Source organism: Microcaecilia unicolor, chromosome 3, assembly GCF_901765095.1.
Source record: "Microcaecilia unicolor chromosome 3, aMicUni1.1, whole genome shotgun sequence".
Classification (NCBI taxonomy): domain Eukaryota; kingdom Metazoa; phylum Chordata; class Amphibia; order Gymnophiona; family Siphonopidae; genus Microcaecilia; species Microcaecilia unicolor.
In genome coordinates this window covers 526032902-526058609 of record NC_044033.1, presented here as the reverse complement: position 1 = coordinate 526058609, position 25708 = coordinate 526032902, and the positions used below count along the sequence as shown (strand labels likewise).

General features: G+C 47.0%; 1 protein-coding gene across 1 annotated transcript in view; it reads right to left on the bottom strand.

Moving 5' to 3' along the window:
- AFG1L (AFG1 like ATPase) overlaps positions 1-25708 on the bottom strand; it is a 350420-nt gene that overhangs the window by 291149 nt on the left and 33563 nt on the right. The window contains exons 3-4 of the mRNA XM_030195195.1: positions 12794-12845; positions 6804-6905 (exon numbers count right to left, since the gene is read on the bottom strand). Coding sequence (XP_030051055.1) covers positions 6804-6905; positions 12794-12845 — 154 coding nt within the window. The remainder of the gene's footprint in view (positions 1-6803; positions 6906-12793; positions 12846-25708) is intronic.

The following is a 25708-nucleotide window of genomic DNA, read 5'->3' as shown; positions in this document are numbered from 1 at the left end:
TTAAGACAGCTGGCGAGGAATAAGTCCTTGATAACATAACATAACATACTGTGACCCACCTATTTCTCTATTGCTTTATTATCTGTGGCAGTGCTGGATAATTTGGTTGGAAAATGTGTAGAGCTGGAAGCACCTTTAATTGAATTTATTGATTTCTTCTTTCATAGCTGATATTTCCAGATGGTCTGCCTTAAGACTAAGGGCCAGATGCACTAAACGTAACGAGCCAGCAACGTGGTTTTTAAACCAGTTCTAGCCAGTCTAGTGAGCAAGTAGTAAAACAAGATATTCACAAAAGGCTTCTCCGAGCCATTTTCCTGTCAAGGTAGCAGCTAACTAAAACAGAATGGAAATGATCTACAGGTTATTATAATGAGCTAATTAGTATTATAATGCGCATGCAAGGCAGATGCACAGCCGTTTTCCGACCCCATACACCGTGGAAAACCTAACGGGAGGTCTGCACCTCTCGTTGGGGCTGTGCGGGACCCATGCAGAGGAGGATGCCCATTGCAAAAATCGGAAGAAAAAAAAAACGTTCAAGTGCTCATCAGGGACGTCCTTTCAAGTGCCTAACACTTGGACGTCCTTCACTCAAAAAAACCTAAAAAAAACAGGACGTCCCTGACGAGCACTTGGATGTTTTTCCCTTCAGATTTTGTGATGGGCGTCCTTCTCTTGGACGTGTTTTTCTTACGTGCCCAAAATGACCACCGCCGAGAACTGGGGATCGGGACGTGCAAAGACGCCCATTTGGACGTCCCTTTCGATTATGCCCCTCCAGGTCTCTCTCAGCCAATCACAGCGCGTTTAGCTGACACCAGTGACAGCTAAACGTGCTGTGATTGGCTGAGAGAGACCTGGAGGGGCATAATTGAAAGGGCCGTCCAAATAGTTTTGATTTGGACGTCCTCGCACGTCCCGATCCCCGATTCTCTCCGGCGTGGTCATTTCGGCCACATAAGAAAAACATGTCTAAGAGAAGGACGCCCATCACAAAATCTGAAGAAAAAAATGTCCAAGTGCTCGTCAGGGACGTCCTTTTTTTATTTTGAGTGAAGGACGTGTATGAAGCTGTCTTTGGCATGCGCAGAGCAGCCAGAATAACGCTTGGCTGCTCTGCGCATGCTCAGCTGGCCGACTGGCTTCCCTTCCTTAGGAAGGAAATCGCGTGCAAATGAGCTAACAGCGAGCAGCTCATTTGCATGTGATTTCCTTCATGCATGCCCGGTTTTTACCGATTCGCTAAGGGATCGGTAAGGGAAGGGAAGAGTGGAGGAGTAGCCTAGTGGTTAGTGCAGCGGACTTTGATCCTGGGGGACTGAGTTCGATTCCCACTGCAGCTCCTTGTGACTCTGGGCAAGTCACTTAACCCTCCATTGCCCCAGGTACAAATTAGGACATGAATATATGTAAACCGCTTTGAATGTTGCAAAAACCTCAGAAAGGCAGTATATCAAGTCCCCTTTCCCTGGAGTTGATGCATCTGGCTCTAAGTTACAACAAACAGGGGCGGACTGACCATTCGGGCAACCAGGCAGTGCCAGAGGGCCCAGAGGTTCTAGGGGGGTTCAGAGGCTCTGCCTGGTTGCCCGCAGCTGTACACTACGGTCCTATGGCGTCCTGGTGGTCTAGAGGCAGCTGCTGCTCTTCTTCCTGCTTGCACTGCTGTGTTTACAAAATGGCTGCAGAAACTAGGCAGTCTTGGCAGCCATTTTGTTAACATGGCGCCACGCTGGGCAGAGTAGAGGCTGCGGGTGGGCAGGAAAGAGGGTATTTATTTCCTGCCCCTGAAGAAGCCACAGCCACTAGACCACCAGGGCTCTTCAAGGTACCAAGGGGGACAGCGGCAACATGGTGGGAGGGAGCCAGCATGGCGGGGGGGGGGGGGGGGCCAGTAGTCTCAGTGTCAGGGGGCCCAGAGTACTCTCAGTCAGCCCCCGACAGCAAATATTGCATTACATTGTTAAACAAGTGTGAAAAGGTGCTCTATGTTAAGAAATATCAATGAACAATATTATCTAAGAAAGGGTTTATTGAGGCTAATTAATGTTTCAGGTTTTCTATATAGGGAGAACAAGCCTAGGGGTGGGAAGGGAGGGGCAAAAAGTGTACAAAAATGTGCTCACAGACTATCTCTACTGATCTAGTCCTTAAACTCTTGTACCACAGGCAAAACCAGTTCCAAATAGAGAAAAGTCAACTCAGTCCTGAGCAACAGAGAGCCAGAAATGTTTAAATCTTAAGTTTATTTTCTCAAAAATCCAGTTATTCTTACCATAACGAGCAATATTAGTGCCCATACTTCTAATTAGGATAAATCAGTTATAAATGTCATAACTGAAACTGCAGCCAGCTGCACCCTATAAACCAGCCAGTATAAATTCCACCCTTTCTAATCAGGACAAAAACCAAGTAGAACTGAAAATAAAACACAAAATGAGAGCAAGGCAAAATTATCTCAAAAAATAGCAAGAGAAGGCCAAGCAGCAAGACAGAAGAAGAGTATTTAAGGTGTTTTTCCCTTTGGAGAAGTGAGTAGTAAACACACAAGACCACAATTCAAGTAGCAGGTTAACTGAACAGAAAATCAATTTAGGCAGTGATAAATATAAGAAAAAAAAATCAGAATTTTTAGCTGTGAAGAAGTGGAGAGTCCTGGTACCAGCACCTACTATAGCATCACACTATCACCCCTCTCTCTCCTCCACCCTTATGGTCCAGCATTCCCCCCCCCTCCCCTTTCTCTCTCCTCCACCCTTATAGTAGAACATTTCCCGCTCCCTCTTCTCTCTCCTCCATCCCTATGGTCCAGCTTCTCTCCCCTCCCTTATGGTCTAAAATTTCCCTGTCCCTCTCCCCTTTCTCTCTCCTCCACCCCTATAATCCAGCATTTCCCCCTCCCTTTCTCCTCCACCCCTATAGTAGAACATTTCCCGCTCCCTCTTCTCTCTCATCCACCCTTATGGTCCAGCATTCCCCCCCCCCCCTCCACCCTTATGACCCATTTTCCCCTCCTCTCTCTCCTCCACCCCTATAGTAGAACATTTCCCGCTCCCTCTTCTCTCTCATCCACCCTTATGGTCCAGCATTCCCCCCCCCCCCCCCTCCACCCTTATGACCCATTTCCCCCTCCCTTTCTCCTCCACCCCTATAGTAGAACATTTCCCGCTCCCTCTTCTCTCTCATCCACCCTTATGGTCCAGCATTCCCCCCCCCCCCCTCATGACCCATTTTCCCCTCCTCTCTCTCCTCCACCCCTATAGTAGAACATTTCCCGCTCCCTCTTCTCTCTCATCCACCCTTATGGTCCAGCATTCCCCCCCCCTCCACCCTTATGACCCATTTCCCCCTCCCTTTCTCCTCCACCCCTATAGTAGAACATTTCCCGCTCCCTCTTCTCTCTCATCCACCCTTATGGTCCAGCATTCCCCAACTCCTCTTTCTCTCTCCTCCACCCTTATGACCCATTTTCCCCTCCTCTCTCTCCTCCACCCCTATAGTAGAACATTTCCCGCTCCCTCTTCTCTCTCCTCCATCCCTATGGTCCAGCTTCTCTCCCCTCCCTTATGGTCTAAAATTTCCCTGTCCCTCTCCCCTTTCTCTCTCCTCCACCCCTATAATCCAGCATTTCCCCCTCCCTTTCTCCTCCACCCCTATAGTAGAACATTTCCGGCTCCCTCTTCTCTCTCCTCCATCCCTATGGTCCAGCTTCTCTCCCCTCCCTTATGGTCTAAAATTTCCCTGTCCCTCTCCCCTTTCTCTCTCCTCCACCCCTATAATCCAGCATTTCCCCCTCCCTTTCTCCTCCACCCCTATAGTAGAACATTTCCCGCTCCCTCTTCTCTCTCCTCCACCCTTATGGTCCAGCATTCCCCAACTCCTCTTTCTCTCTCCTCCACCCTTATGACCCATTTTCCCCTCCTCTCTCTCCTCCACCCCTATAGTAGAACATTTCCCGCTCCCTCTTCTCTCTCCTCTATCTCTATGGTCCAGCTTCTCTCCCCTCCCTTATGGTCTAATATTTCCCTGTCCCTCTCCCCTTTCTCTCTTCTCCACCCCTATAATCCAGCATTTCCCCCTCCCTTTCTCCTCCACCCCTATAGTAGAACATTTCCCGCTCCCTCTTCTCTCTCCTCCACCCTTATGGTCCAGCATTCCCCCTCTTTCTCTCTCCTCCACCCTTATGACCCATTTTCCCCTCCTCTCTCTCCTCCACCCCTATAGTAGAACATTTCCCGCTCCCTCTTCTCTCTCCTCTATCTCTATGGTCCAGCTTCTCTCCCCTCCCTTATGGTCTAATATTTCCCTGTCCCTCTCCCCTTTCTCTCTTCTCCACCCCTATAATCCAGCATTTCCCCCTCCCTTTCTCCTCCACCCCTATAGTAGAACATTTCCCCGCTCCCTCTTCTCTCTCCTCCACCCTTATGGTCCAGCATTCCCCAACTCCTCTTTCTCTCTCCTCCACCCTTATGACCCATTTTCCCCTCCTCTCTCTCCTCCACCCCTATAGTAGAACATTTCCCGCTCCCTCTTCTCTATCTCTATGGTCCAGCTTCTCTCCCCTCCCTTATGGTCTAATATTTCCCTGTCCCTCTCCCCTTTCTCTCTTCTCCACCCCTATAATCCAGCATTTCCCCCTCCCTTTCTCCTCCACCCCTATAGTAGAACATTTCCCGCTCCCTCTTCTCTCTCCTCCACCCTTATGGTCCAGCATTCCCCAACTCCTCTTTCTCTCTCCTCCACCCTTATGACCCATTTTCCCCTCCTCTCTCTCCTCCACTCCTATAGTAGAACATTTCCCGCTCCCTCTTCTCTCTCCTCTATCTCTATGGTCCAGCTTCTCTCCCCTCCCTTATGGTCTAATATTTCCCTGTCCCTCTCCCCTTTCTCTCTTCTCCACCCCTATAATCCAGCATTTCCCCCTCCCTTTCTCCTTCACCCCTATTGTCCAGCATTTCCTTCTCCTCCACTTCTATGATCCGGTATTTCTTTGTCCTCTCTCCCTACCTCTATACCCTTATGGTCCAGCTGCTCTGTGTCTCCTCTCTACTCTTCACTATCCCTATGGTCCAGCAACTCCCTGTCCCCTCTCCATTCCCTGTACTCTTATGGTCCAGCAGTTCTATGTCCCCTCCGCCTTCCCCCACAAAAAAATAAGTGCAGCATCAGTGCTCAGCAGGATAGCAGCTTGGAGGAAACAGCAATAGCAAGAAACACAGCCCAGCAGCAAGAGAGGTTGTAAGCTCTAATGAGCAGGGACTATCTCTCCATGTTCAAGTGTGAAGCGCTGCGTACGTCCGGTAGCGCTATAGAAATGATAAGTAGTAGTAGGTGGCTACAGGAACTCTCACTCTGCACTCCTTTCCAGACTGTGCAGGCAGCAAACCATGATTAGCAGGTTTTCATTTCCAGTATGCAGAGACACTGAAGTGAAAGCCTGATGAGGATGGTTTGCTACCTACATAACCTGGAAGAAGCACGGCTTTGTATGTAGATCTGTCTCTTGCTCCTGGCCTGTGTTCCCTGCCACCGCTCTATTCTCCTAGCCACTGTTGTTGATGTTGGCTGGCCTGGCAACACGTTTTCTGGGTGCTCATGACACATTGGTTGCAAATCACTGGTCTGGAGAGACAATGAGAAATCTGGGATGTATTTAAAGTTCTCTTATAAATCAATCCATGCTATGCTGAGGTTTTGATTTTTCTTACAGTTGGCCATGAAGGGGCGTAGCTACAAGGGACCACGGGGGCCTGGACCCCTGCAAATTTCGTCCGGGCCCCTGGTTTGCCTGGTGGGGGTCCCCAACCCCCGCCAGCCAAAGCCTTCTTTAGCGCGGTCTCCGGCGCAGTCACGTTCGCTGCCTGCCCCCTGCTCTTCTTTTTTCCTTGCACCTCCTGTGCACGCTGACACTCAGCGTCAGCGTGCACAGGAGGAGCAAGAAGAAAGAACAGAAGGGGACAGGCTGCGAATGCGGCTAAGCCAGAGACCGCTGAGCGTCAGCGTGCACAGGAGCAAGAAGAAAGAAGCGCAGGGGGCAGGCAGCGAACGCAGCTGCGCCGGAGATCGTGCTGAAGAAGGCTTCGGCTGGTGAGGGTTGGGGAGGTTGGGGACCCCTTCCAGCAAAGGTATTTGTTTGTGAAGGGGCGAGGCGTGGTGGGGGGGGGGGGGCGGTGGCATTCAAAATGTGCCCCCCCAACCTTGGGCTCTGGCCCCCTCCCACCGTGAGATCTGGCTACGCCCCTGTGGCCATGACGGCTCTATGTATCATCAAGCAGTCCTCAATTTTTGTATACGTACTGTTTTCTTAGATTTCAGCACACCAAGTACATTTCTACAAGTTTCGGTACTAAATCTTAGTTGTCACATTTTTTTCATCTCACTCTAAACTGTCTTAGATCACTCCTATTTCATTTCATTTGCAGAGAGGCAAACTGTTCCTCTGTAATATTGGTAATAACAAAAAAAAAAAAAAAATACTGGGAAAGTCCAAAGCCTCAGGTTTTGCAAATGTTGTGCGCAGAATTTTGCAGCATGTTGATTTTTTTTAGCGCAGAATACCAGCAGGAGTAATCACGCACCCCTCCTCTCCCTCCCATTCAGCCTAGCTGGATTATGAGCTTTGTAACTTGTATCTGACTCCAACATAGTTATTTGTAACGGGTACAGAGTACACCAACAGCACTAGATAAAAAAACATTTTGAATGAACTGATACATTAGCCCATATGGGAGAAAAAAGTTCTGATTATTACTAGGTCACTTGTCATCAGGTGATTTAACCATCAGCTTGCGAACACTTACTTTTGTGTACATCTAGCATAAAACCATGAAAATGTACTCTTTTTTTCCTCTCCACCTCTACATGTGAATAAAACATGTCCATCACCATTGTCTTTCCCGTGCCTATGAATTAAAAGAAAAAAAAAAAACACCCACTGTTAGCTAATTTAAACAGTCTGTACTGATTACTCTAATGATGGTTCATTAGTTTAAAGCTAATGAAGCCACACTCATTCCTACAGAATTTCACAAGGCCACAGATACTTTTCTAAGGAGGTAGGATTATTCCTGCCATCGAGAAAGCTAACAGAACAATTTTTAAGCCCAGCAATTTGCTCCTATTCTTTTAGGCTTTCAACTCCATCAAAAGTTGAGCCTGCTTTTGAGTACAGCTCTGCAAGGACTTCCCCCTCTCTCTCTCTCGCCCTCCATTTTTAACCCCTCACATCCAGCTCAGTCATTCTGACAGGTCTGTGGCCAGTACGTATGCCCCCTGAGCCTGGCTACTACAGAATGGAGAAGTAGCCTAGTGGTTAGCGCAGTGGGCTGAGAACCAGGGGAACTGAGTTCAATTGCCACTACAGCTCCTTGTGACTCTAGGCAAGGCACTTAAACCCTCTGTTGCCCCAGGTACAAATAAGGACCTGTATATACCATGTAAACCACTTTGAATGTAGCTGCAAAAACCACAGAAAGGCAGTAATTCAAGCCCCCATTTCCCTATTGGAGATTGCACATGGAATATTGCAGTATATAAGGTGGTATATGAAGTCCCATTAACAAGACTCCATGCACAATCTCAAAGAGTAGTAACATTCCATGTAGAAACCCAAAGAATAGCAAGATTACGGAATCCCAGCCTAGTGGTTAGTGCAGCGGACTTTGATCCTGGGGGACTGGGTTCGCTTCCTACTGCAGCTCCTTGTGGCTCTGGGCAAGTCACTTAACCCTCCATTGCCCCAGGTACAAATAAGTACCTGTATATACTATGTAAACCGTTTTGAATGTAGTTGCAAAAACCTCAGAAAGACAGTATATCAAATCCCATTTCCCTATCTGAGAATCTACATGGAATGTTGCTACTATTTGAGATTCTACATGGAATGTTGCTAGCGGAGGAGTAGCCTACTGGTTAGTACTTTGATCCTGGGGAACTGGGTTCAATTGCCACTACAGGTCCTTGTAACTCTGGGCAAGTCACTAAACCCTCCATTGCCCCACAAACTTACACTGTGAGCCCTCTAGGGACAGAGGCAGTACCTGCATATAATGTGCGAACTGCTTTGGTTGTACCACAGACAGGCAGGATCCTTCATGGCAACCCAATAGGGAAAAATTCTTTTCTCACCTTTCAGCTCCCCTTTTGTGTTTTCCATTATTTCAGGCCTGATTGAATAAGTTTATGCTACAGCTTCCCCACTACCCTCTGACGAGCAAGTACAAAAGGAATGCAAAAGTAAGATGAACAACCTAGGTCTAGAATTTAAGTCGCGGGGGGGGGGGGGGGGGGGATGATGTCACACGGACTTGCATCACTAGGAACAAACGCCATTATCATTTGGGTTTTTTCTCTCTTTTTTTTTTCTAAATAATTAATTATGTTATCACACTACCAAAAATCAGCTCAAATGGCTTATAAAGCACAGATATTCCCTGAGAATTTTAACAGATTACACCGAGTAAGGGTCTGCCATTCAGGAAACGGAACTTTCTAATCCAAACACCAGCATGCCCTACATTATCCCCAAAGTCCAATTTATCTAGGCCATCTTGGCGGATTCACTGATGCTCAGCATTAGTCTAATGTTGTTCATAACAGCACATGGATTTCTGTTTTTGAAATCTGTTGCATGTTAAAGTGTGCTAAATCTTGTTTGTAGGGCAAAACAGTGAAATAAAATATATGCATATTTGTAAAAACCTAATCAGCTGTCTGCTCCAGCCACTAACATCTTCTCAGCCATGGAAGGGCACTTTCTGGACAGTGGCACACTTCAACCAGTCTCCTTTCATTGCCCCATCCCGTGGCTAAATACAATGCAATACAATACAATGGCTTATTCACCACAATTGCCAACCAAGTTCAGTGCGGTTTACATTAAGACTAAAGCCAGGTGTATGTTCTTTCCTATGCTAGGCCTGTTACTAAGGGCTAGGCCTGCTACTAAGGCCTGACATTGCTCAGTTTGGTTCTCACAAGTTGGCCTAACAAGCTAGCATCTTTGTAACATACAGTGCTTTCTCAGGAGCTGAGAACAGACACTTCACAGATGCACATTTGGCTGCAGCTGAGTAACCTGCACTGACTTATTTATGGCATTTTATATTAAACGTATTACAGAGAATGCAGAACAAGGGCAAGCTGTGAACCCAATCTAATAAAATTTAGCTATAAAAAAAGTTCAAATCGTAATGAAGTAAAGAAAGCTGCATCCTTGGCTGACCTTTACAATGTATATACTGTAGATCAAGCAAGATTTGGAAATTATAAATTGTAGTGCACACAGGTAAACCCTGGGAAGTATAATAACTCTTCAAATAAAAAGTAAATCAGAACCTTCACATCTTCCCTACTCATCTCCTTACTGGTCTCCTCCCAATTTTAAACTGGGGGGAAAGTTGGTTATGCTGCCATTGAGACTGGGGCAAATGGGGTTAAGGAACTTCCACTGGTTATTTCCTCTGGGGGTTTTTTCTTCAGGTCCCGGGACTGTGACCCTGAAGAGGCTTCACGTCTCTTTCCAATTCCCATTCTTGGATTTATTTCCACCTCCAGGTAAGTTATAATCAGGTACAGTTGGTTACTTCCCTGTCCCTGGAGGGTTTACAATCAAAGTGTGTACAGGAGGCAACAGACTTGGCAAAGATCACAAGGAGTAGCAGTGGGATTTGAATCCTGCCTACTCTGGTTCTTGGCCTCCCACTCTACCCTTTAGGCTACTCCACAAAGCCAATGCTGAAAAGAGAATGGCAAGGTTTTTGTTTTGTATTAATTTGCCCTTTGCTTGGTGGCAGAGTGGAAAGCCAAGAAGAATTATAGGGCTCAATATTCAAAAAAAGCTAAACGTCTACATTTCTGGTCCTAAATTTGGCTTCTAAATTTGTGACCCATTTTCAGCTACAATTTTGGGCATAATTAACAAGCTGCATTATGGCAAGAAACACGAGTTACTTGTCCCTTAACGCATATTAAAGGGCACTAAAGCAAGCTATGTCATTCTAACACCTGGAAATTTTAAAGTATCATGGGCACTGTTCCCTCTAAGCTGCATGAGAGTCCTCCAAACTGCATTGCTGCCCGTAGGGGATGGTGTTTCAAAACTGTGTTTTCAATCGCTAGAGACAGGCAGGTTCCCTGGAGTCCTGCAGAGCCTGACTGTCCTTCATTATCGAAAATGTGACAGTTAAACAGCACCCCCCACTGGCAGGGCTGTAGGTGGAGGACTCCTGTTCAGCTTAGTGGGAACAATGACCACAGGTTACATACTACTGAGATGTAAAACATGCAAACTCGATAGCATGTAAGTTTAATATGTAACTTTTCTGAAAAAATATCACCAGCAAAAGACTGGCATTAGTTTTTCATCTCAAGAGTATCAGGCCACAAAAACCGCAGTCCAGTACTCCTGGGCACTTCATAAAGGGCCAGGCAATAAGGCATGGCTCTCTCCCCCAATGCCCCACAACACCCTCCTACCTGGCAGCTCCCCTCCAAATCCGATCCACACCAGAAGTCCCCCAACACTGGTACCACAAAACCACCACTAGGTGTCGCCAACACAATTTTGAACTGGGTGCCAGCAAAGGCAGAAGCAACTAGAGATCGCTCCTGCCTAAACCCCATTAGACCCCAGGGGACGTGCAAAATAGGTCCAAGTGGGGCATTCCAGGTGTGCAGCTTCAAATTGGGGGAGGGCTTCTGGTTGGAGGGTACTATGCCTCTTTGACTGGCCCCTTCAAGAAGAGGTGATCAGTGGCCGGATGCTGCCATCACAGCACAAAAACACCTCATGCGAGTCTGCCTGTAAGCAGTGTTAGTCATATCACAGGACTGACTAACTGACTAACCTGCGGTTCTGAACTACAGAAGGTTAGGCATTGCCATGGTAATTTAAGGTGCAGTAAAAGCCCCATTTTTACTGGACCTTAATTGTTTCCCCTTGTTAAAAGCCTAATTTTTCAGATGAAAATTCATCACGTTAATTTAAGAGCTTAAAAAGTTACGTATATATAAATTTAGGCCTGCTAGTGGAGTGGAGGAGTAGGCTGGTGATTAGTGCAGTGGACTTTGATCCTGGGGAACTGGGTTTGATTCCCACTGCAGCTCCTTGTGACTCTGGGCAAATCACTTAACCCTCCATTGCTCCAGGTACAAATAAGTACCTGTATATACTATGTAAACCACTTTGAATGCAGTTGCAAAAACCACAGAAAGGCAGTATATCAAGTCCCTTTCTCATCTCTGCTGTACTCCACTATTCACCCTTCTCCATTGAGAAAAATGGCCATTTACCTACATTTATGAACATAGTACTGAAAACTTTTTTCCCCACCCTAAATCTGCCCCTGTTGCCACCCAATTTAGTGAAATTCTGAGTATAAGTTTAGGAACTGAGTAAATCTTCGGAGGCCACTCTCAAAATTAGGAGCATAAATCCAAACTACTTTAGGACCGGCCTGATTGGATCAGCAAGCAACACCGCCATGCAGAATGGTTCCTGGTTTGATCCCCTGAGTTGGGTCTTCTACTTCCTGGGTCAACTGGGGCTGAGGATGGTGTGGAAGCGGCACTTGCAGCTTCTGGGTGGAGGGGGTAGGGTTCAAGAAGGAGCCCCAGTGCACAGCTCTCAACCCGAGATCATCACTGCAATGACCAGATTAGGATAGGGGGGGGATAACATAACAAGAAAATCAGCAGGGTGCTGCAGATGAAGGCTCATGACACCAGATCCCACCCTTGCTTCCAAGTAAGCTGGAAGTACAAAGGATCAGTAGGGAACTGCCTGACCAACAAGCGAGGAAGGCCGTGGAGCAGGGCTCTTGGAACTCTTCCCAACCCCTCAATGTTATCCCTTTCTCAGAGGAGCATATAGCAGTATATTGTCAGTGCAGCATCACAAAATAACAACATAGATACAAATATACTGAACTATAATGGAAGACAGGATAGGGGTGTTTCCTGAGCCTGACTGCTTATAACCTTAGCAGTCAGGCTCAGGAAACAGGTATTATTAGGAAAGGTATGGAAAACAGGTGTGAGGATGTTATAATGCCGTTGTATCGCTCCATGGTGCGACCGCACCTTGAGTATTGTGTTCAATTCTGGTCGCCGCATCTCAAGAAAGATATAGTAGAATTGGAAAAGGTGCAGCGAAGGGCGACTAAAATGATAGCGGGGATGGGACGACTTCCCTATGAAGAAAGACTAAGGAGGCTAGGGCTTTTCAGCTTGGAGAAGAGACGGCTGAGGGGAGACATGATAAAGGTATATAAAATAATGAGTGGAGTGGAACAGGTGGATGTGAAGCGTCTGTTCACGCTTTCCAAAAATACTAGGACTAGGGGGCAGGCGATGAAACTACAGTGTAGTAAATTTAAAACAAATCGGAGAAAATCTTTCTTCACCCAACGTGTAATTAAACTCTGGAATTCGTTGCCGGAGAAAGTGGTGAAGGCGGTTAGCTTAGCAGAGTTTAAAAAAGGGTTGGACGGTTTCCTAAAGGACAAGTCCATAAACCGTTACTAAACGGACTTGGAAAAATCCAAAATTCCAGGAATAACATGTATAGAATGTTTGTACGTTTGGGAAGCTTGCCAGGTGCCCTTGGCCTGGATTGGCCGCTGTCGTGGACAGGATGCTGGGCTCGATGGACCCTTGGTCTTTTCCCAGTATGGCATTACCTATGTACTTATACACTTGTACATGGCAGTATCCTGAACCCTTTGATGAATTTCTGTAAAACTGCTCTAAACGCACATGTCTAAGGCTTTCACCACCCACAGTAACTTACCAACATCTCCAAAGACATACAGGCCTTTCGGAGGTTTGCGTCTCATGAAAAGCTGAAAAGAAACAGCAGAAAGAAGGATTAGATCATGGAAAGAATTTCAAAATCATTGTCAGAAAGCATTCTTTCCCCAGTGCAATTTGTACCAGATATGTAATGAGTTTACCTTGATTGTTTACCCCGTCCTGGGACCACACGAGTATATCTACCATCCTGTCCAGTCAGAGTCCACCCCCACAGAGGCATCTGACTTCTTGTGGGTCACACAGATGTGTCTACCCAGAGATAGGGTTACCATTTTGTGTCCTCTGAAAAAGAGGACACAAGTCACGCCCCCGCCCCGCCTCATGCCCCGCCCCTGCCACGCCCCCTTCGGGTCCAGGTTCCGCCCCTATCCCCCCCCCGTCACATAGTCCCCTCCCCCCCATCACATACCCCCCCCTCACTTACTGTCTAGCCCTGGTGGTCTAGTAGCGTCTTCTCTTCGGGGCAGGAAAGAGCCCCCTCTTTCCTGCCCGGAGCGCTGCCTGCCCTTGCCTGCTGCATCCTCCTCGGTATGGCTGGGGATTCAAAATGGCCACCGAGAGTTGAAGCGGCCTCGCGAGAGTTCAACTCTCGGCGGCCATTTTGAATCCCCAGCCAGACCGAGAAGGATGATAGACAGGGGAGGCAGCGCTCCGGGCAGGAAAGAGGGGGCTCTTTCCTGCCCCGAAGACGTCACTAGACCACCAGGGAACATGGTAAGGAAGGGGAGGGGAGGGGACGGGAGACCACGCGCCGATCGCCCGCCCACACGCCCACCGCACGCACGCGCCTGCCCGCACCCGCGCCCACGTTTGTCTAGAAATCTGGACAAACGTGGGCGGGGGCAAAATCCGCCGGACGCCCCGGACATGCCCTCAAAAAGAGGACATGTCCGGGGAAATCCGGACGTATGGTAACCCTACCCAGAGAGTCACATCAGGTACTGTGGTTGCAGCCTGTTTCCTGCTGCAATGCCCCCATGTGGCAGACAGTGAAAGAATGAACAGGGCATTAAAGAGACAGTTGTCCAGGTCTTGCCACATCCGAGTAAGTGGAACCAGCGTTTCAGTCACCAAGCGGTGGCTTTCTTCGGGTTATGTTGTGAGGTCTTCATATGAGGTGGGTGGTTTTCCTCAAAAGGGAAGGAGATTTCAGCGGGAAATTGAGGCAGAAAAGTTTGTTGGCCACACATTCTAGCACAACAGAAATACTTTCAGGCACATCAAAGAGGAGGTAGTCCAGGGACTGCGTTTAGGTTGGGGGAGGAATAATGTGCATGTAGAATTCATTTTCAGATTTCTCCATGTACTTTTCTGCCAAAATTCTGCTCAGAGAAAAAGCAGGTCTAGGTGTTCATTTGTAATCTATGAACTTTGTAAGTCTATGTGCTTTGAAAATGAGCCTCTTAACTGACCATGTGTACTTTGTACACAAAGAGGCTCATTTTCAAAGCACTTAGCCTCCCAAAGTTCCATAGAAACCTATGGAACTTAGCCTCCCAAAGTGCTTTGAAAATATGCCTCAAAGCAAATTTTAGCAAGAAAAGAGCATATGTACTTCCATTTTGAGAACTGGCGGAAAGCCCATGTGTACAAGTAATATTTGTCCCAATGTGGATAGTTTAAAGTTGCCTCCTGGATCTTTAAGTATATTTTGCATCATTATAAACAGACTAGTAAAAAAGCCCCGTTTCTGATGCAAATAAAACGGGGACTAGCAATGTTTTCTTCTGTATGCATGTGGGAGTGTGTGTGTCCCTGCCCTCTGCCCTCTCTCCCCTCCCTCCTCTGAGTCCTTCAGTAAAAAAGCCCTGTTTCTGATGCAAATGAAACGGGGGGGGGGGGGGGGGCTAGCAAGGTTTTCTTCTGTATGCATGTGGGAGTGTGTGTGTCCCTGCCCTCTGCCCTCTCTCCCCTCCCTCCTCTGAGTCCTTCAGTAAAAAAGCCCTGTTTCTGATGCAAATGAAACGGGGGGGGGGGGGGGGGGGGGCTAGCAAGGTTTTCTTCTGTGTGCATGTGGGAGTGTGTGTGTCCCTGCTCTCTGGCCTCTCTCCCCTCCCCCTTCTGTTACAGAGCCAGCGATTTGATTTTGTGCTCTGCTGTTTTCCTTCACTGACTGTTTGTGTTACAGAGAGGGCGGGGCAGACACTCATAGGGAAACCGGATATCTCGCCCCCTTCATACTTCCGGCTGGAGGCTTCATAGAACGTTGGTGTTGCCTTTTATATAGAGAGATTGTCATTGCTTTCGCTCTCTCTATATTCTGTTAAGTCACTTGCTATTTTTTCTGGCTGCTGATCTCCTCCTACCCAGGGGCGTAGCCAGACAACAGATTTTGGGTGGGCCAAGGCAAGAAGTGGGTGGGCACCAAGTGTTCTCTCCCCCCCCTCCCCCCCACCAAAAAAATATCTCAGCTGGTGGGAAAATGCTTCTTTCCACCTTGACAGTCTGCAGTAGGCATGCGCAGGTGCCGGTATCGTGGAGAGTAGTGTTTTCATTACTATCAGGGGGAAGTCTTCAGCTGGCGGAGCTTGGGATCCCCAGCAGCTACCACTAAACGTGTGCTACTGTTGGGTGGGCCTGAGCCCTAAGTGGATGGGCCCTGGCCCACTGAGGCCCACACCTGTGGCTACGCCACTGCGCCTTCCAAATTTCTTTCCTTTTGCTTCAAGTAGCCAGTGTCCACATGATGTAACTGACACTATCATCCAAGGTCTGGAGCTGGAGCTAAACGTGGACTGAGATTTCTTCCGAGATAATCCCTCAGTGGTACCTGAGGCCAGGGCAAAGGGCTGTCCAGTACTATCAACTGAGAACTATGAACACGCATACAAGAAGAAAATTCCCCGAATACCATCGCTGACAACAAAAGTCCAGCAGCATCACTTATTAGCCCAGGGCAACAGGAGGACTGCCCCGCTGGCCTTATATAATTGTTTTACACATGTACTTCCAAGACCATCTTATGCTTAAACATAAAGAGAGCTGACAAGTGGATTCTGAAAATTAGGTTCATATGCGACTAAGGTGTGTGCGTCAAAAATGCCCATTTTAATAGTGTGAAGTTACATGTAGGAATTACATGAAGAAGTTGAGGAGTAGCCTAGTGGCTAGTGCAGTGGAACATCGAATGTTGCTACTACCTGAGATTCTACATGGAATGTTGCAAGTGGAGGAGTAGCCTAGTGGTTAGTGCAGTGGACTTTGATCCTGGGGAACTGGGTTCAATTCCCACTGGACAAGTCAATTAACCCCTCCATTGCCCCAGGTACAAATAGTAACATGTATTTACTATGTAAACTGCTTTGAATGTAGTTGCAAAAACCACAGACCAAACCTCAGAAAGGCAGTTTATCAAGTCCCATTTCCCTTTCCTATTTGAGATTGTACACGGAATGTTGCTAGCGGAGGAGTAGCCTAGTGGTTAGTGCAGTGGACTTTGATCCTTGGGAACTGGGTTCAATTCCCACTACAGCTCCTTGTGACCCCAGAAAAGTCACTTAATCCTCCATTTACCCATGCATATACCATGTAAACCACTTTGAATGTAGTTGCCAAAACCTCAGAAAGGCGGTATATCAAGTCCCATTTCCCTTTCCCCCTTTCCCTTGTGACATCACAATATCAGAAGTGAGGCAAGTGTCAGGCAATCAAGCCATTGTGACATCACTGATGAGGTTGGCTCTTATTGGTGGAATGAGTGGAGGAGTAGCCTAGTGGTTAGTGCAATGGATTTTGATCCTGGGGAACCGGGTTCGATTCCCACTGCAGCTCCTTGTGACTCTGGGCAAGTCACTTAACCCTCCATTGCCCCTGGTACAAAATAAGTACCTGAATATATGTAAACCACTTTGTATGTAGTTGCAAAAACCTCAGAAAGGCGGTATGTCAAGTCCCATGCCCTTCCCTTTATGTATACATTTCAAAATATATTTGTTATACTACTAACCAAGCAGTTTAGAAGCAAGTAAAATAAAGCAAAAATTAAGACAAATATAACTACAGCTTGCATAATGATAAGTAATGGCTTACACATTTTTGTGCTGTACCACAGCTGTGGAATTCTGCACCTTTGAGTTTGCAAGCAGGATCATCTTTCCCTAAATTTAAAGTTGCTTTGAAGGTTTATTAATTGCAGTAGGCCTACAATGGCTCTGAAGCAGGTTAACACAGCCTACTCTTTTTTTTTTTATTACATTTCTACCCTGCGCTTTCCCACTCATGGCAGGCTCAATGCGGCTTACATGGGGCAATGGAGGGTTAAGTGACTTGCCCAGAGTCACAAGGAGCTGCCTGTGCCTGAAGTGGGAATCCAACTCAGTTCCTCAGTTCCCCAGGACCAAAGTCCACCACCCTAACCACTAGGCCACTCCTCCACTGTTGCTACTATTTGAGATTCTACATGGAATGTTGCTATTCCACTAGCAACATTCCATGTAGAACTCGGCCCTTGTAGATCACCAATGTGGCCGCGCAGGCTTCTGCTTCTGTGAGTCTGACATCCTGCACGTATGTGCAGGACGTCAGACTCACAGAAACAGAAGCCTGCGCAGCCTTCTACATGGAATGTTGCTAGTGGAATAGCAACATTCCATGTAGAATCTCAAAGAGTAGCAACATTCCATGTAGAAGAAATTGCAGAGCCATGGAATCGGAGGTAGGGTATTATTATGGATTAAGAACTGGTTGAAAGATAGGAAGCAGAGAGTAGGATTGCGTGGCCAGTATTCTCAGTGGAGGAGGGTAGTTAGTGGGGTCCCGCAGGGGTCTGTGCTGGGTCCGTTGCTTTTTAATGTATTTATAAATGACCTAGAGATGGGAATAACTAGTGAGGTAATTAAATTCGCCGATGACACAAAATTATTCAGGGTCGTCAAGTCGCAGGAGGAATGTGAACGATTACAGGAGGACCTTGCGAGACTGGGAGAATGGGCGTGCAAGTGGCAGATGAAGTTCAATGTTGACAAGTGCAAAGTGATGCATGTGGGTAAGAGGAACCCGAATTATAGCTACGTCTTGCAAGGTTCCGCGTTAGGAGTTACGGATCAAGAAAGGGATCTGGGTGTCGTCGTCGATGATACGCTGAAACCTTCTGCTCAGTGTGCTGCTGCGGCTAGGAAAGCGAATAGAATGTTGGGTGTTATTAGGAAGGGTATGGAGTCCAGGTGTGCGGATGTTATAATGCCGTTGTATCACTCCATGGTGCGACCGCACCTGGAGTATTGTGTTCAGTACTGGTCTCCGTATCTCAAAAAAGATATAGTAGAATTGGAAAAGGTACAGCGAAGGGCGACGAAAATGATAGTGGGGATGGGACGACTTTCCTATGAAGAGAGGCTGAGAAGGCTAGGGCTTTTCAGCTTGGAGAAGAGACGGCTGAGGGGAGATATGATAGAAGTGTATAAAATAATGAGTGGAATGGATCGGGTGGATGTGAAGCGACTGTTCACGCTATCCAAAAATACTAGGACTAGAGGGCATGAGTTGAAGCTACAGTGTGGTAAATTTAAAACGAATCGGAGAAAATTTTTCTTCACCCAACGTGTAATTAGACTCTGGAATTCGTTGCCGGAGAACGTGGTACGGGCGGTTAGCTTGACGGAGTTTAAAAAGGGGTTAGATAGATTCCTAAAGGACAAGTCCATAGACCGCTATTAAATGGACTTGGAAAAATTCCGCATTTTTAGGTATAACTTGTCTGGAATGTTTTTACGTTTGGGGAGCGTGCCAGGTGCCCTTGACCTGGATTGGCCACTGTCGGTGACAGGATGCTGGGCTAGATGGACCTTTGGTCTTTCCCAGTATGGCACTACTTATGTACTTATGTACTAATCTCCAATAGTATCTATTTTTTTTTTTGTTACATTTGTACCCCACGCTTTCCCACTCATGGCAGGCTCAATGCGGCTTACGTGGGGCAATGGAGGGTTAAGTGACTTGCCCAGAGTCACAAGGAGCTGCCTGTGCCTGAAGTGGGAATCGAACTCAGTTCCCCAGGACCAAAGTCCACCACCCTAACCACTAGGCCACTCCTCCACTCTTAGCCTGTTTCTCTCTTTTCTGTTCTTTCTGTTCTATTGTTTTGTGTGTAAACCACTGTTATGTTCTCACGAAGTCGGTATAAAGTCTAATAAACCATAAACCACTTTATAGTTATTCAGCATCCACAGTGAATGTCTGTATATATGACTTCTACTTTATAATTTGGAATATTTAGCCCCCCTGCATTCAATCTGACTTAGAACTTGTATTGGGTTGCGAAGTGGTATAACAAATTGCGATATGTGTGTGAAATGGAGAGACTTGTAGAAGAGCGCAAACATCAAAAGAGCAAATGGCATTCGACCTGGAAATTTTTTCTCAATGATGTGAACACAGCCTAGAGTTATGCATGTGCAAATGTATGAATGGAAGAGTATAGTGTATTCCCCATAAGTTGGCGAGGGGGGGAGGGTAGGGATGGGGGGAGGTATTTTTGTAAAAACATAAAAATGTTGTCATAATATAGAAAGCATCTTGTTGGAATATCTGTCACACGGCCATATACGTACAAGTGCACTGATGGTTTGTACTTTGAACAAAATGTATTGCATAAATGTTCAATAAAGACTTCATATAAATAAAAAAATAAAAAAAAGAACTTGTATTGGGTTGTGAAGTTCAGAAGAACAATCCACTTAACCTCTTTTCACCACTACAGAGAAGGATTCTTTGCATATTTTTCAGTCCAAATGTGTAGTTTGATTTCTAGCCTTTTTTTCCACATATTCATGTAAAAACTGAACAGAACTATGCTATAAGACAGTGTGTAAAGCTTTTTCTGACTTATAGAAAGCGGGCTTCAGTTACAGGCAGTCGTACACCTCCCACTCCGTGACTGCCTCTCTGCATGGCCTTAAGCGGGTCACTTTTCAGATTCCCAACCGCAAGGTGAGCGAGACGATTAAAGTTTTTCAAAGCTGGTGCACCCACCTGAGGTATCCCAGTTGTAGCACTGTATTCAAATCATGTCTGGACAAGAACTGCTTCGATTACTTTAATTTATTTTCAAATCTGCACAACAGCAGCGAACAGGAGAAGACCAAGAATCGTAACGATGTCAATATCAACCCAAATTACTATGCAAATAGGAAAACCTTGCATAAATACTATTCTTCTCCACAGACACAGGTGGACTAGTACAGAACAAGAGAACTCTGTTTCGCAATTAAACAATGGTTTGTAAATAGCCAACATCTGCTCGGCTCAGGAGCCTACATCAACGCTCACTGCAATAATCTACAAGAGTCCTTCGGTAGTTGGTTAAGTTCAGAAACATACGGGACGTGCATTAGACCAAAGAAGGATTCATGTGACAACAGAATGGTCTCATTTGGCGTGCTGTAATTGCTAGACAGACTTGAATGTAGAGCTCATGGACCTACATTTAAGACACAGTTATTTCTCTATTTAAAAACTCATTAATTGGTACATGCTAGAAGAAGAAAAAAAAACAGAAGGCAGGGTGAGATCCAGCAGCACCCCCACCCCCCACCCCTCCTATCTATATGTATCTTTACCGTGATCAACAGGGGCCAAGTAAAGCCCAGCTATCACAATAAGGACATTTTAGGTTTTATTTAGAGCTACACTACGAGGACACTCAAAATTTAGTTTATTCATTTTCAGTCATTGATCAAACTGGGTTTCATATGTTCTCTGACTCCTTCGTTCATAGGAAATGCTGCCTTAACATGCTTTTGAGATAATATTGGGTATAATACCCAAAATTTTATAAATTAACCTAAACTGATTAAAAAGTAAGAGAGAGAGAGAGAGAGAGAGAGTGTGTGTGTGTGTGTGTCTGGGCAGCAATCCCAAAGACTGCTTGACTTCTTCCCTCCATCCACACACCTCCCTCATTAAAAGGTTTAACTGACATTTTATGTGCATTTTTGGTGCCATGGACTGAAGGATCTTCTGAGTGGACCACAAAGTTTAGGCCACATACGACAGTTGGGCTCAACATTTTTCTTCTTATAAAGAATAGTGCACCTCCTCCATACTACACCTGTATAAGGGGGTACTACGAAGCCCTCCACAGCTAACACCTTGGACATGCTTGTGCTTTTATAAAACTTTTCACTGATGGCTCGGCGTTGCTACTGATGTTTGGGGCTGGGGTCCAAAAAGTGTTGACAATTAGGGGGTGGCCACTGTCCCTCTGGAGGGAAGATTAGCTGGAGTTGCTGCAAACTCTATGGTCTGGGGCCCAAGTGAAGTTTATGGCTTATGATTTATTGAAGACATACTATCTCGCCTTCAGTGTCGCCACAACAAAGCTGTTTACAATGGAATGACATAAAACTAACAGAAGAATTGAAGAAAAGAATAGAGATCAGGACCCAGAGAGGTCAAAGAGGAGTAAGCAGAGAGATCAGGTGAACAGTCAGTCTCAGCAAGATCGGCCATAGCCTACTTAGCTGGTAGAAAAGCACCGGTGAAAAGGTGGGCCTTGAGCCTGTTTTAAGTTTTGTGTACGAGAGTTCAGCACAGTTGAGAGTTCTAGAAACACATGGCCAGAACTACAAAGGTGACTGATGTATAGAACCTAGATGGACACAGGATGGAGAGGGGAGAGAAAGAAGCAATTCTGTACAGAAACACAGATTATGAGAAGGACAGTAAGGAAGTATAAGTGAAGAAGAATGTCAGTATACAGTGCTTTGTGAACAATGATAAGGATCTTGAATTGAAAATGTAGGTAGATAAAGACCATATAGCCTACCCAATCTGCCCATCCATGCCATCTACTCTCCTTTTCACTCCCTTAGAAATCCTATGTACTTGTCCCAAGTTCTCTTGAATTCAGATTCTGTTTTCATCTCCATCACTTCCACCGGGAGGTTGTTCCACAAATTCACCACCCTTTCCACGAAGAAGTATTTTCTCAAGTTACTTCTGAGTCTATCCCCTTTCACCTTCATCCTATGCCTCCTCATTCCAGAGCTTCCTTTCAATTGAAAGAGACTCACCTCCTGTGCATTTATGCCGCATGGGTATTTAAATGTCTCTATCATATCTCCCCTCTCCCTTTTTCTTCCAAAGTATACTGTAACCAGGTCACCCTTCCAGGTGAGAGCCGGGGTCGACCCTGCTTAGCTTGGCTAGCTTTTCCCCGGTACGAGCTGCAACCACGGCCTTGCTGCACTGCTTGTCCTAGTTTAACTGCTGCCCAGCTGACCTGCAACCAGGATCAGCTCACGACTGGGACACACAAACCTCCAGCAGTCTTATAGTTCTTGAAAACCACAGGTCTTTATTCTCTCAGCATCTTTTAATACAGCTTTAATCTTCAAGCAGTTTCTTCATCAAGAATGCAAGAGTCAGTTCAGTTTTTCCACATTCAGCTTATTAACACAGTCCAATCTTAACTCAGAATATCACACCCAGCAAACCTTTGTCTTGCTCCCCATTGTAGCCTCCCCTCATCAGCACTATCTTCTACCCTTAGATAGTTTATGGGTTAGCTTCTTCCACCAGTGGCTTCCCCACTGGATTATCTTATCCTCTCCAAGTATGCACAGCTTGGGCCACACTCCCGCCACCAAAGCCTTTACCTTTCCTGAGGAAGTTTGAGCAAACCCTCCAACCTCCATGCACTCCTCCTTACCTTCTCCTTCTACCTCCTCTTTATTCCACTCCATCTCCTCCTCCCCAAGCTCCACCAGCTGTTCCCCATCTCCAGGATCAGACCTCATCTCCCAATCAGTCACTCCACCCTCCCCCTCCTGGGAGTTCAGCTGACCCTGCACTGGCTTCTGGGAAGTGTAGTTTTTCTCCTGTATTACAGCTTTCCCTGGCCGTTTGATCCCTAGAGGGCGCCCTGTTCTCCTAGCTGGGCTGAATGAACGGGGATGATGCCGGCTGAAAGACCCACTATCCCCTTTCCCTCGCACCAGCCCTCCAGAGTGCTCACACACCCCCCTGCTCAAACGATTGCCAGTCTTCTCCTGGCCTGTACTGGCAATTCGCGAAAGAACATCTGCGTTTGTCAGAAATTTGCCTGATCTATGCTCCACCTTGAATTGATAGGGCTGTAAAGCCAGATACCACCTTGTGAGACGACCATTACTATTTTTCATCTGGCCCAACCACCTCAAAGGCGCATGATCCGTAACCAGAGTAAATTTCCGACCATCTAAATAGTAATGGCACATCTGCACGGCCCATTTTATCGCTAAACATTCTCTCTCTATGGTTGAGTACCTGACCTCATGGGGGAGCAGTTTCCGGCTCAGGTACATCAGGGGATGTTCCTGCCCCTCGTGTACCTGAGACAACACGGCCCCCAAACCTACCCCCGAGGCATCAGCTTGCAGTACAAAGGGCTTATCAAAATCCACGGCTCGCAGCAGGGGTTCCTGACACAGGGCCACTCTCAACTCATTGAACACCCGCAGCCCTTCCTCCTCCCATCGTAGACTGTTGGGGGACCCCTTCTGAAGTTTATTAGTGAGGGGTGTAGCAATGGAGGCAAAGTGGGGTATGAACCTCCTATAATACCCCACTAGGCCCAAAAAGCTCCTTAACTGCTTCTTATTTTTGGGGTATGGAAAGTCCTGGATACTCGCTACCTTATCCCAGAGCGGAGTTATTTGACCATTCCCCACCCAGTATCCCAAATATTTAACCTTCTCCTGCCCAAAACAACACTTTTGCGGGTTCAAAGTCAAACCTGCTTGACGGAAAGCCTCTAATACCGCCCTCACCCTTATAATATGCGAGGGCCAATCCTCACTCTGAATGATAACATCGTCCAGGTAAGCCGCCGCATATTGCTGATGCGGTCTTAACACCTGATCTAACAACCGCTGGCAGGAAGCAGCCGCTGAATTAAGACCAAACGGCATGCGTTTAAATTGATAGAGCCCCATGGGTGTAGAGAAAGCTGTCTTAGGCTTGGCCTCCTGAGTCAGAGGGATCTGCCAATACCCTTTTGTCAAGTCCAGGGTGGACAGATATCGTGCAGTACCCAAGCGATCCAAAAGCTCATCAATACGTGGCATCGGATAGGCGTCGGCATCAGAGAGCGCATTAACTTGCCTAAAGTCGATGCAAAACCGCCACGTACCATCGGACTTGGGCACTAACACCACAGGACTCGACCAGGGACTGACAGATTCCTCAATGACCCCAAAATCCAGCATCTCCTGTACCTGTCGGACCACCTCTTGTTTCTTTGGGGGTGCGAGACGGTAAGGTCTCTGTCTGACCACCCGGCCCGGCTCCGAGATGATATCATGCATGATAAGGTGAGTTTCCCCTGGGCAAGGAGTCAGGACATCCCGAAACTCCTCCACCAGTGCCTGAACCTCTTTCTGCTGACTCCCTGGCAATGTAGTAGCAATCTGCGGTTCTCCTGCCTTAAATATCTCCGTGATCTGTGGTCCTAATTCTTCCTCAGCTTCTATCCTAGACTGACCAAATAGTCCCCTTCTCTCCTGCCAAGGTTTAAGCACATTAATATGATAGGTCTGCTCCCGGCCTTGCTCATTCCTTACTAAGTAGGTGACTGGACCTAACTTCTTTTCTATGACAGCAGGACCCCTCCAGCGTCCTGTGAACTTATGAGGTGAGTCTGAAACCATGATCAAGACTTTGTCCCCCACCTCCAATGCCCTCTCCACCCCTTTCCGGTCATAATAGGCTTTCTGGTAATCCTGACTCCTCTCCCAGTGTTGCTGAGCCCTGCGGCTCAATTTATGCAACCGTTCCTTCAGCTTCACTAGATAGTTCACTACATCCCTATCCTCCTCTTCCGGAGGAACCCACTGCTCCCTTAACACATCCAACACTCCCCGGGGTGATCTCCCATACATCAATTCAAATGGTGATACGCCCAGAGAGGCCTGAACATTCTCCCTACACACATACAAAACAAATGGTAACAATAGATCCCATTCCTCATGGGAGGAACCTAACCCTTTCCTCAACAACATTTTCAAGGTTTTATTGAATCTCTCCACCAGGCCATTAGTCTGAGGATGGTAAGCTGCGGTCCGAATATGCTGTATCCCGAAAGCCTCCCACACCTGGGCCAGGGTTCGTGACATGAAATTGGTCCCCCGATCGGTAATCATTTCCCTAGGAAACCCCACCTCACAAAAGATCCGAATTAGCTGGGCCGCAATAACTTTCGCTGAGGTGGTACGAAGCGGCACGGCCCAGGGATACCTTGTGGCCATATCCATGATCACTAGAATATAGGAATACCCCCTTCGGGACTTATCAATGGGCCCGATCATATCCATTGCCATACGGGTAATAGGAGTCCCTATACGGGGAAGGGTTGTAGGGGCACTCTGTTCGGTATTTGCTCTGATACCCTCTGACACTGACTACAGGAGCTGCAAAATTGTTCCACCTCTTTATACACCCCGGGCCAGTAAAATCTGTTTAATACCTGCCGGAGTGTATTCTGAGCCCCCTTGTGACCCCCTAAGATATGATCATGAGATACCCGTAACACCAGGTCCCTAAACCCCCTCGGTACTACTAACTGCTTCTGAGGTTCCTTCCCCCCGGCTAAACAGGACAGCCGATATAGCAACCCCTTGTCACTAACAAACCGAGGGAAGCTGGTTTCTCCCTCTTGATCTACCCGCTCCCACGCATATTGCAATGTCTGGTCATCTTTTTGCTCTTTGGGAAAATCAGGGAATCTCTCTAACACCTGTTCCGTATCCCCTGGGAACCTCCCCTGATGAAGGAGCTCTTGACAATGCTGCCGCCTTTGCTCCTGACCTCGTTTCTTTTGCTGAGAGCCTTTCCTTGTCTTCCCCGGCCTTCCCATAACCTCTCCCTGGAAGGGAAATACTTGTGCCAGGGACAGTTCCTGCTCCTTTCCCTGCCT